This window comes from Pan troglodytes, chromosome 9, assembly GCF_028858775.2.
Source record: "Pan troglodytes isolate AG18354 chromosome 9, NHGRI_mPanTro3-v2.0_pri, whole genome shotgun sequence".
NCBI lineage: Eukaryota > Metazoa > Chordata > Mammalia > Primates > Hominidae > Pan > Pan troglodytes.
In genome coordinates this window covers 112,690,335-112,702,515 of record NC_072407.2, presented here as the reverse complement: position 1 = coordinate 112,702,515, position 12,181 = coordinate 112,690,335, and the positions used below count along the sequence as shown (strand labels likewise).

At 44.3% G+C, this 12,181-nt stretch overlaps 1 protein-coding gene across 5 annotated transcripts in view; it reads left to right on the top strand.

Moving 5' to 3' along the window:
* The first annotated feature begins 7,056 nt into the window (after nt 1-7,056).
* The window catches only part of ARHGAP20 (Rho GTPase activating protein 20), a 134,909-nt gene continuing 129,784 nt past the window's right edge, over nt 7,057-12,181 (top strand). The window contains exon 1 of one of the 5 annotated variants that reach the window (XM_063784498.1): nt 7,057-7,125. Coding sequence is in view for 4 of the 5 variants with exons in the window: in XM_009424136.5 (XP_009422411.1) it covers nt 7,548-7,652 (105 nt within the window). In the remaining variant the exon portion in view is untranslated. Of the gene's footprint in view, nt 7,126-7,283; nt 8,122-12,181 lie in introns of those variants that run through there. The other 4 variants (XM_063784496.1, XM_009424136.5, XM_009424137.5 and 1 more) reach the window with 4 other exon arrangements.

The following is a 12,181-nucleotide window of genomic DNA, read 5'->3' as shown; positions in this document are numbered from 1 at the left end:
AGAGCTGAGCCATTGGTGCCCTCAAATGACAAAAAGTCACAAGGCTTTCTGTGTGTCACTTAGACTGGTTAGAGAAGCATCTAGGCTCTACACAGCTGTCTTCGTACTCTGCAGAATTGAGGGTCGAGGAAGAAGCTTGAGTGCAGGTCAGGGATAGGCAAGAATTCATGTCTGAGATGCAGGCAGGAAGATCTGACAGGACCTTTGTGAGTCTGGATTGAGTACTGAGAGTAATGGAGAGCCACTGAAGGTTTCCAGGAGCACACAGACGTGCTCAGACTGGTGTTTGAGGAAGATGGAATATGTGTTATTGCTTAGAGGAAGGCAAGGGTATAAGCAAGGAGACTTTTTGTTATTATTGTCATTTTAACCATTTTTAAATGTACAGTTTATTGGCATTAATTATTCACAATGTTGTGCAGCCATCACCACCATCCATTTCCAAAACTCTTTTCTCACCCCAAACAGAATCTCTGTAATCATTAAGCAATAACTTACCCCTCTGTCCCCCAGCTCCTAGTAAACTCTTACCTACTTCCTATCTCTATAAATTTGCCTATTCTCTAGAATATGAAATATCTATATTTCATATGAATGGAATCACACAATATTTGTCCTTTGTATCTGGCTTATTTTACTTAGCATGTTTTCAAGAGTCATCGATATTGTAGCATGTATCAAAGCTCCATTCCTATTTAAAGCTGAATATATTCCATCGTATGTATATACCATGTTTCATTTATCCATTCATCTGTTGATGAACAGTTGGGTTGTCTCCACATTTTGGCTATTGTGAATAATGATGCAATGAATGCTGGCATACAAGTATCTCTTTGAGACTTTGTTTTTCACTCTTTGAGGTATATACCTAGCACTTGAGTGGAACTTCTGGGTTATAAGGTAATTCTGTGTTTATCTTTTTATGAATCACCAAAGTGCACCATTTTTTATTCCCCCAAGGAATACACAAAGGGGGAAGAAAACTCTTTAGGAAAAAAAATCGAGTACAGAAATTTTCTGTGGGTATGGCTGCAAATAAAAATGAAGGGAAAGATCTCAGGTGTACAAAATAAGAGTAACGAGAACTTGGTGGTCAATTGTGTGGTCAAATGAGAGTGACTGGGCTGCAGTGGGGTGAGAGGCTGTTGAATAGGTTTGAAGATAAAGCAAAATCTGTCATTTTCACAAGGTTTTAAGCTTCAGCTACTGAGGAAGATGATGGTGGAAGTTACAGAGAACTGGTAAGGGTCGGGGAAGGAGATAAGGAGTTAATATTAATTCAGCCTTAGACCTATTGGAGTTTGACGTGTTTACAAGGCATACGTATTAGTCTGTTTTCACACTGCTAATAAAGACATATCCAAGACTGGATAATTTATAAAGAAAAAGAGGTTTGATGGACTCACAGTTCCACATGGTTGAGGAGGCCTCACAATCATGGTAGAAGGCAAAGGAGCAACAAAGGCATGTCTTACATGGTGGCAGGCAAGAGAGCGTGTGTAGGGAAACTGCCCTTTAGGAAACCATCGGATCTCATGAGACTTATTCACTATCATGAGAACAGCATGGGAAAAACCTGCCCCTATGATTAAACTACTTCCCACAACAGGTGGGGATTCTTCCCACAACAGGTGGGGATTATGGGAGCTACAATTCAAGATGAGATTTGGGTGGGGACACACCCAAATCATATCAGCATATAAGTGAGTCAGTTTGGGTGATCAGTAGGGAGGTTTGGGAGGTAGTCAGGGAAGTAATTAAAAAGGACTCAGTTGGTATTACATGCAAGGAATGAGGGCAAAATCACAGAGGGTTCCAAGGGCACCAGGAAGAGTGAGGGTGAATCCCTGAGTGTTTCAGGGCTGGAAGAAAAAAGAAATAAGACCACAAAATTATTTGAGAAGGAAACCAGAAGAAAGACATGTTAGTGATTTTTAAGGAGTGAGGAAGAACCCAGGCCATGGTCTTCCCCATCAACTGCTCTCTCACCACCATTCTCAACTCTCTTGCGTTATTCTTCTTCATCACACTCAGCTGGCATACCTTCTCCTTGAATGAATCCTTGAAGAGAAACCATAGGCTGTGTAGGTAGTCCATTATAAATTCGTGGCTTCATACTTCAGCTGAGCCCTCAATACAAACTTATCCTTGCTTATTCTCATTCTTCAGTGTCTGTTTAGAACATTCAACTCTCCTCCAACCCTTAGATTCGCCCTGCTGCCCAATATCAGCAGAATTCACTGATTCACAAACGGAACACACATGTTTTGAGTTCCTAGCCTCAAACTGTATTCAGTGCCTATTTTACAGAGAAAATAGAACACATCAGAAGAGCTTTCTATCTTAGCACTCATTCTTTCCTGCTTCCCTATGATGATAATGAAAGCACTGCTCTTGCTCTGATCTAGGCTAACTCCTCTATCTTTGCTCTAGAGGTCCCATTCCCATCCCATTGGTCCCAGTGTCTTCAGCTTCTGGGTCACCCCTAATGTCTTCCCATCACTATTTAAATATACTCATGTCTACAGTTACACCCATATGGCTTCCCTCCAACTCCTATCCTCTTCAGCTCTCTCTCCTCCCTGTCCCAATCATACTTCCCAAGAGAGTTGTGCACATTCACTGTCTTCACTTCTTCCTCTCTTCTAAATCCCTGGTCCATTCATTTCACTCAAGCCTTTCCAGATAAACTCATCAATGACCTGCTGGTTGATAAATTCAGTAGATATTTTTCGGTCATCTTTCTTGACGTTACTGATCACTTTCTTCTTCTAGAAACACACTTCCTTCTGGCTTTGTTTTCCAAGTGAAGACTAACATCTTGCCTCACTATTAACAGATCTGCCCTCTAATTTAGTAATAAAATAGATCCCATCTTCCTCTGATAGCTCCTGCCCTTTCTCATATTCATTCTGGGCCAAGCTTCTTGAAAGAGTAGTCTCAACTTTCTCTCTTCTCATTATACTTTAGTCTTTACCAGCTTACTCTCTTGCAGCAGAAGATATTGTCGACCGTTTCTGTTCTTGAAAAACTCTATTACTTTGGCTTACTTTTTTTAAAAAAGCACCCACTTTGTGTTTCTCATTCCCTGGCCTCTTCTCTATGTCTCTTGCCACTTTTTCACCTTCCATTGCCTTATTTGTTTGTAGTTTCCCAGAACTAGGGACAGTGATGACTATGAGAGTGCATTTCCCTTAGGGTTGTTTTGAGCATTTAATGAAATAACACAGCTATGAGTCAGTTTTAGCTGACTGGCTCCTTGGAGAAGTTGAGTTTAATGTTGTTAATTTCTTGATTTTTTTTTCAAGAGAACCCAGAATTCTATTTGAAATATTTTGATTTTTAAGGTTAGTAATAAGTTTGAAAAGAAAGTGCATATGTTGAAAAACAAGCCAGAATTCGCCCAGATGGCCATCAGTTTGCAATCACTCATGTAGGGTATTTAGATAGCAGTCAATGATTCTTGTGTGCATCTTGGGGTTTGCAAGGACTATTTCTGGGGATTCATCTTGACTGTACCCCAAGCACCTGGCGCGGTATCCTGCACATAAATATACATTGAATGAATGAGTTTCATGAACATCTTTTTTATTTTTTAATTAACAAACAGGGTCTCACTATGTCACTCAGGCTCAAGTGCAGTGGCACAATCATAGTTCACTGTAACCTTAAACTCCTTGGCTCAAGCGATCCTCCTGCCTCAGCCTCCTGAGCAGCTGGGACTACAGGCATGTGCCACCACACCCCACTATTTTTTTTTTTCCTTTTTGTAGAGACAGGGTCTTGAACTTCTGGCCTCACACAATTCTCCCTCCTCAACCTCCTAAAGTGCTGAGATTATAGGCATGAGTCACTGTACCTGGCCCAAACATTTCCTTTTATAGTTAAATTTCTTCACTGTTATTTAATCTAATGGTTGGCAAAACCTTTTGGTTTCATTCTTAGTTTCTGCTAAAGGTCTGCTATTGGCATTTCCCAGCTGTTAAGTGTTGCTATTCCTAGTAGTTTGCTTTAAGATTTGTTTCGAAATATTCTGGATACTTTCTGCTTTTGTCAGACATAGGTCATCACACTCCCTTAACTGTCTTATCATTTTTGTTTTCTGGCACCACCCTTTTCTACAACATAACATTCCTAGTGCATGGAAAATAGTTTCACAGTCTAGTGAATAGTCCAGAATTGTTTCTTTCCCATCAGAGTATCTTCCTTAAACTGTACAGCATAATAATGGAGATGAAGATGGTTGTTTCTAATATTGCATCCATTCTTTCAAAGGTAAGACATTGAAAAAAAATTCATTGAGAGCATACTTGTGTGCCTGGCATAAAGAAGAAAAGACAAAATACGATCTTGTATTTCAAGGCAAGTAAAACAGATGGTAATGGTATAATGTAATATGTGTTATAAAGACAAAGAAATACACACAGGAGAGGCAGTTGGCCACGTGGCTAAGAACACAGGTTCTGAAGCAGACTTCCCATGTTCTAAGCTCGGCAAGACTACTTACTAGCTGTTTGAGCATATTACTTAATATCCTTGTGGCTTGGTTTTCTCATCTATAAAATGGGGTAGTAAAAGAAGCTACCTCATAGATTATAAAGATATAACTAAATTAATGTGTGTAAAATGCTTAGAACAGTGTCTGGCATTAAGTGAGCACTCAATAAATGTTACCTGTTACCTACAGGTACTCACTGGCATTAAGTAAGCAATCAATAAATGTTACCTACAGTGGATGCCCCATGTGTATGGTTGGTGTGTGGAGGTAGCTAGATAAGGAGAAATAAAGTCAGGAAGATTTTTCTAAGGTAATTATTGATTCAAATCTGGGAGATTTATTTCCTCAACAAATATTTACTGGGCATTTACTATGCACCAAGTATTAGATATTTAAGTGTAAAGTAATAGGGGTTGGAAATATAGAAGGAAAACTTCCCAAACAATGCAAACAGCAGGTTCAAAGTCACAAAGATGTGAGAAGGCAAGGCGAGTTCTTGGAAGGTGACTTCTTGGCGAATTCAATGTGACAGGGAATAGGGTGAGAGTTGAAGAGGAGCAATTAATGACAAGAGAAATAAGTGGAGGCAAGGATGTCTGTTTATAGGCAGTCTTGCATATCATACTATGGCATTTGAAATTTATTCTGTAAACACAAGGAGCCAAAGAAGGGTTTAATCAGGGGAGTGATGTGATCAAATTTGTGTTCTTAAAACACGATTCTGGTGATAGCATTAATCTGAGCAAAGTCAGTTTTCTTTAGGTATGGGACAGTTTTCTATGCAAACCAAAACTAATGGGTTTTGAAGTAAAAGCACTTAAAAATTAAGAAGTAAGAGTGAGTTTTCCAAATCTGCAGTAAAATACTACTTTGATTTGGAACATGTAGTATTGATCACAGATCAAACCTGTGCAAAAAAGAAGATCACAAACAGAAACATGGGACACTCTGAGTGAAACAACCAACTCTACCAGTCTGGCCCTTCTAAGATCTATCTCATAACCCTTGTATGCCTCATTAATTCCCTTAGCAAACGAACATTTATTGCACCAGACACTGCTTCAAGCACTTGGTATACGACAAAGAACAACAATAACAACAACAACAACAACAACAAAAGCCCACAAAAGATTCCTGCCCTCTGGAAGCTTGCATTTCTCTGAGATATAGATAATAAACACTAAACATACTAAGTAAATTACATGATATATTAGAAGGAGATAAGTGTTATCGAAATAAAACAGAGTAAGGAAAATTGGGAGCGTGCATTTATGATAGGAACCAAAAGAGGCTAACGAGTTGTAAGTGGATGATTTCAGCAAGGAATGAAAGGAACTGCAAAGCCCTCTGCGTGTAGAATTCATGACAAACTCTATGTTGGGGACAAAGTCCTGTCGCTGCACATGGGTCTCAGCTGCAAAAAGAGAGTAGCCATGAAAAACTGTGTGTGTATATGCACACATACATAAACACAATAATAGATGATTTACAAATCATACATGTGATTTATACGTGTGTGTGATTTATACGTGTGTGTGATTTATAAAGCCTATGTAAGCCTACTTTAAACAATGTGAGGTGGACAAGGCTTAAAACGGGCTGGAACATTTTCCCCCTATTATTTCCACAATAAACCATTCCTGGGCATGGTGGTGATGTGTGCGTGCGCGAGTGTGTGTTGGACAGCATCCCTTCCTTGGAACAGAGCCGGCCAGAGCCCTATTCTTCTACAACCTGTCCTAATAACAGCCTAACCTGGCAGGAACCTCGATTTTTTTCTTCTTACCACAAAAGCAAAGCAAACCCCTTCCACAACCTAATATCATAGCGTGGTGTCCTTCCTCACTAATCCGCCACTGCTTCTCTAGTCCTGACTCTAAGGGAAGAATGCCATCTACCGAATCATCCGTACCAGTCAACCAGCCCCGCAAAGTGCAGCAACACTCAGCTCAACGCGGGTCAGCTCCAAATCCTCTCCCTCTGATTATTCTTTGGCCTTTAAAATATTTTTGCCACTATTTGGGCTGACAGGAAGTTATGCTCTCGGCGCAGATATCTGATAAACACTTCCACATATTGTAGCCTTCTCAATAGCTTAGCCAAATTTCGGCGTCCTCGCTCTGTCTGCATTTTCCTTCATTGCGCTTTCACGTTTGGAATGCCCCCGTCTCTGCAGCCTGCAGACAGCGGAAACCGCGGGTGCAAATGTGCAGGGGCCGCTGACATGACCGGCTGCAGAAGCCCACTCAGGGTTACCGGAACAGGCTAGCGTTCGGGATTGCACAAGAGGTCAGGCGATGCTGTGGGCTTCCAAATTTGTACAGCTGCGACACTCTGCGACGTGCCACCCTATCCCCAGTGGGGTGGGGGATTCCCTCCGCAGTCCGCTGAAAGCGAGGCAGGAATCACTGCAACTCCTCTGCTCAGGCTGAGGTCGCCACCGCTCCGCGGATGCACGCGCTGCAGGGGCGCCTTCCGCCGCGGGCACGGCGCGGGAAGGGATGGGGTCTGGTGGGAGTGGGCAGGTGGCGGGAGAGGCGCGTGTCCGTGCACTAGAGGCCCCCGTGCGTAACACAGGCCGATGAGCTCCTGCGGGCTGCACCCACGCGGAGTCACAGACCGAAAAGGTCAGCCGGTGGCCGGTGTGCTAACATATATAGAGAGACGCCCGCCAGGCGCGCCGCAGGCTGGGACGAGGCTAGGAGGGCCCAGGCTGGAGGAGGGCTGAGGAGGGCTGCGGGGGCGGGCCCCGGCGCAGGGCGCCCGGAGCGGAGGGGGCGGGCCCGAGGCGGGGCGGGCCGCGGCGCTGACGGGCTGTCTCCGCTGCACTCGCCTCCAGCCCGCGGTGTCGAGCGCAGGCGGAGGTACATGGCCCCGACGGGAGGCGCGCGGCGAGCACCCGGAGCTCGGCTCCCTGCCTGAGCACGGCTCCCTGCCTGAGCACGGCAGCCGCGCCTCGGCCCGCGCGTCCTCGCCCCTCCGGCCGGCAGCCCGCGGACATGATCGTGTAGCCTCCTCCTGGGCTGGGATTTGTTTGAAGATTTTCTTCATGGAAGCGATGTCCCCCCAGCAGGAGACTCTAGGGGGACAGCCGGGGCGCTCCTCTTCCCTGACAGGAGTGTCTCGGCTCGCGGGAGGTAGCGGCACCAAGAAGGTGAGGACGCTGAGCGGAGGCCCGTGCCCTCCGCCGCCGCAGCCCCCACTGCCGGCGCGCGCCCTCCGCGCCCGCCACAGCAGCGCGCTAGGCGGACGCCGCGGGAATTTGACGCTCGAGGCTCGCGGCCCCTAATGAGAGTCCCAGAACACTTCCCGCCCTTGACGGCCGGCGGCACCGCCGCCGCCTCCCGCAGAGCGCCCGCTTCTCCGTTTCTAGAGCCTTAGTCTCTCCCCGAGCGACCCCGCAGCCTCCCTCCCGTCTCCATCCGCCGCCGGTTCTGCAGCCCGGCTCCTCCCTCAGTCGAGGCGCGCGGGCTGGAGTGGGCGATCGCCTTTCCCCGACCGCTCGCCGTGCCCCTGGGTCCCCCGAAGTGGCCTGGGCGAGCACTGACTGCCCTTTGGCGGTGTCAGCCCCGAAGTCAGGGCCGGCGATGTCTGCCCGGGAGCGGCAGCCGGCGCTGAAGAAGGTAGGCAGCGGGGCTGCGGCGCTGGTGGGCTCGGCCCCCTCACCTGCCCGCCGAGGCGCGGCTGCTCCATGGCAGTTTACGGGGGGCAGATATGGGGAGTACTGCCCCCCACACTAGGGTCCTGGATGATTCCGGGTCTCCCAGGTGGGGGTCACAGTTTGAGGGGCGACTGTGGATGATAACGCTCGACACTACGGGGACATGTAGGTTCGGCTGGGCCTAGAACCGAGCAGGGTGGGGGCGGGTGGGCTGTGGTTGGGGGTCCTGAGGGCTAAGGTGGGGGACCTTCTCCCTGCACTGGTCCCCCGGCCCCTGGGACTCTGGCCGGGCTGGATAGGGATCAGGGTGTCGGTGTGGGCGTGGGGGCAGCGCGTGTTCCCTGTCAAAGCTGGGAGAGGGATGCAGGTGACAACTTGTAGCGTTCCATTCCGATAAACACGGCCGCTGTGCTGCGGGAGGATTCCGATCCGGGTCAGGTTTCGCTGGAACGGTTCCCTGAGCAAGTGCACGTGGGCCGCGGGCTGCTGGCCTCTGCCGTTTCGCTCCCTGAGGAATTGATTTGGGTGTTTCTAGCCCTGTCTGCCTGTCCCCCGCCTCCCCACCCCCGCTTCCAGCATAAGACGTTCCGATATTTTGCCTTTTTTTTTTTTCCTTGTCTTAGTGGTGCCCTTCCAGCTTTTCTGGAAACAAGTTGCGATTAGAGGCATCTTCTAGCTTTTCCTTAAGAAATATCTTAAGGGATTGCATTTGTTTCATTAGAGACTTAAAGGGGTTACGCAGGTTCCCTGCTTGTCTTGATTTTACTGCCTTTCATAAATCTTCCCACCAGGATCTTAGGTTGGCTAGAGGTCAGTTGAAGAGAGGTGATCGGTGTGCCGAGTATAGAAATGTGTGGGAGTTCCCAAGGACCTTGACCGTGTCACGGAGCCATCTAGGGGTGTCCGTGAACTTGATGATGTATGGGCTGTAGTGCCGGCTCAGCCTTTGATGTATTGAGGCTGCGGTTTGTCCTTGTCGCTTTTCCCCTTCGGAGATGGAGGGAGTGTGTGTGTGTGTAGTCAAGTCTTCCCAAATAAAACGTGAATTTATCAGGCTAGCCCTACATTTACTGACATAAATTTTAAAACTTAAAGCATTTTATTTTTGTAAACGTAAGGAATTGGAAGAAAATCAAAGATTTATTTTTCTGAACAATTTTTTCCTTTTTTTTTTTTTTTTTTTACTAAGGGTATAACACTGCCAAAGGGAGGAAGCATTAAAGAGGAGCTTTATTATCATTTATCAAGTAATACTTGTCCAATAAATGAAGGGTTGCTTCGCTCTTTTCCCACATTCTTTTTACTTGTCATAGCCACCATCCTTAAGATGCTGTCGTTTGTTATGAAACTTAACAGGTTCACACATTAACAAACCAGTACCTACCTTTCCAACATCGTTGGGAAGATTAAATGTGAAATTCAGTGAATAATGACATATAATAGACATTTAATAAATGTTAGCACTTACTGTTTGCAATATCCCTATATCTGTAATTCATACCTTTGTGTCCCAGTTGTTCAAGCCAAAAATCTAGGATTCGTTTTCAACTCATTTCCTCTCTCTGCACCAACCAATCCATCAGGGAAGCTACTGTCAATCCGAACGTGTCTTGAATTTCTCCACTTCATCTCCACTGTTGCCAGTGTAGTCCAAGCCAAGCCGCCATCTCTCACTTGTACCTTTGCAGAAATGTCTTAACTTGCCTAACACCTTTCTTGCCCTTCTTTGATCCAGTCACCACTTAGCACCAGAATAATCTTTTAAAATGTAAATTAATCATGTTGCTTACCTGCTTAAAATCCTGCAGTGGCTTTTCATCCATTTATAATAAAATTCAGACCCCTTTTTCTTGGCCCTGTCTACTTCTGCCACCTCATCTATGCATCCCCCCCTTGTTTGTGTATTCTCCAACCACATGGGCCTTCTTCCTCTTCATATTTCAAGTCATCAAATTCATTCTTATTTTGAGGCCTTGGTGGTGTTTCTCTGTGCTTCAGCCCCAGGTCTTTGCAGTCTTGACTTTCATATTATTGTCAGATCGTAGGTTCTAGCAGAGGCCTGCCATTGACTACCTAAGTGGAAGTGCTTCTCAGTCATTCTCTATACCTTCTGCTTTATTGTCATCTTAGCATTCATCCTGGCCTGATATTTTCTTATTTACTCGCTTGTTATCTGTTACCCACATCCGTCACCAGATTGAAAACTATGATAATAGGGACCTTATCTGTATTGCTTAAGGCTGCCTCTCCAGCACCTAGAATAGTGTCTGCTATATATTAGATTTTCCGTAAATATTAGTTGGGTTATGTACAGCAGTGAACAGGGCAGATATGGCCCCGTCCTCAGAATTTATGGCTCAGAGCAGGGTCAGCAAACCTTTATTTAAAGGACCAGATACTAAATATTTAAGGTTTGTAGGCCCTTTGTTACAGGCTACTCAGTTCTGCCATTATAGTGCTAAAGCAGCCATAGACAATGAAGAAATGAATGGGCATAGCTGTGTTGTAATAAAACTTCGTTTAGAGAAACAAGTGGTGAGTCTCTGTGGTGTAGTTTCCTCTCTCCTAATTAGGGGAGAAGTGCCACTGAGTGGTACATTGTGTAATGATGGAACTCCTTTATCTACAGTGTCCATTCAGTAGCCACTAGCTACATGTAGCTATTGAGCTCTTGAAATGTGGCTGGCATGACTGAGAAACTAAACATTTTTTAACAGCTTCATTGAAATATAATTGATATAGAATAAACTGCACATATTTAAAGTATATAAATTTAATAGTTTTGACATATATATACGCTTGTGAAACCATCTCCACAGTTTAGCTAAGGAATATATTCGTCATCCCCCAAAGTTTCCTCATGTCCCTTTCTAATTCCTTAATTCCCTCCCCATTCCCAGGCAACCACTAATCTGTTTTCTGTCACTGTAGGTTAATTCACATTTCCAAAGATTTTTTGTAAATGTAATCATACTTTATATTCTTTTTTTGTCTGGCTTGTTTCATTCAATACAATTACTTTGAGGTTTATCCATGGTTTTGCATGTATCGATAGTTCATTTCATTGCTGAGCAGCATTCCATCATGTGACTAGACTACAATTTATTTATCCATTCATCTGTTGATGGGCATTTGGATTATCTCCAGTTTTAGGCTATCACAAATAAAACTGCTGTGAACATTCGTGTATAAGTCTTTGCATGGACTTCATTTTGGGGGAGTAAATACTTAGGTGTGGAATAGCTGGGTCATATTTTAGGTATATATTAAACTTTTTAAGAATCTGTCCAATTGTTTTTTCCAAAGTGGTTTTATATTCCCCCTGGCAGTGCATATGAGTCCACCTACTCCAAATTTTCACCAGTACTTATTATTATCTGCCTTTTTGATTACAGTCATCTTAATGGATGTAAAGTGGTATCTAATGGTTTTGATTTGCATTTCCTCAATGATTAGTGATGTTGAGCATCTTTTCATGTGCTTATTTTTCATCCATATGTTATCTTTGGTGAAGTGTCTAAATATTTTGCCCAATTTTAATTGTGTTTTCTCCCAGTCTGTGACTTGTCTTTTTACTTTCTTAAGAGTATCTTTCAAAAGAACGGAAGTTCTTATTTTTGGTGAAATACAATTTGTCATTTTTTTTTCTGTAAGCTTCTTAATTATAATCAACTTGAATTTAAATCTAAAGAGCCACATGTGTCTAGTGGCTACTGTATTGGACAGCATGGGTCAGAGGAAGAGACAAAAAAAAAAAAACAAAAAAAATGAATAAATGGTGATAACCGTTATTAAAGGAACAAACATAACCCCGAATTAGACAAATGTGGTTGTTGAGTTAGATCATTCTGCATTAGGGTGTTCAGGGAAGGCCTTTTTTAAGTGTCCCTTAACTCTCTTATGGCTTAAAAAGACCATGCTATAAAAAGAAGTGGGAGCATTAAGTTCAAAGGTCCTGAGGTAGGTATGTTTGAGGAGCTAGCATGTAGATGCTGTAAATGAAGTCAGTCTCTTTATTTTAT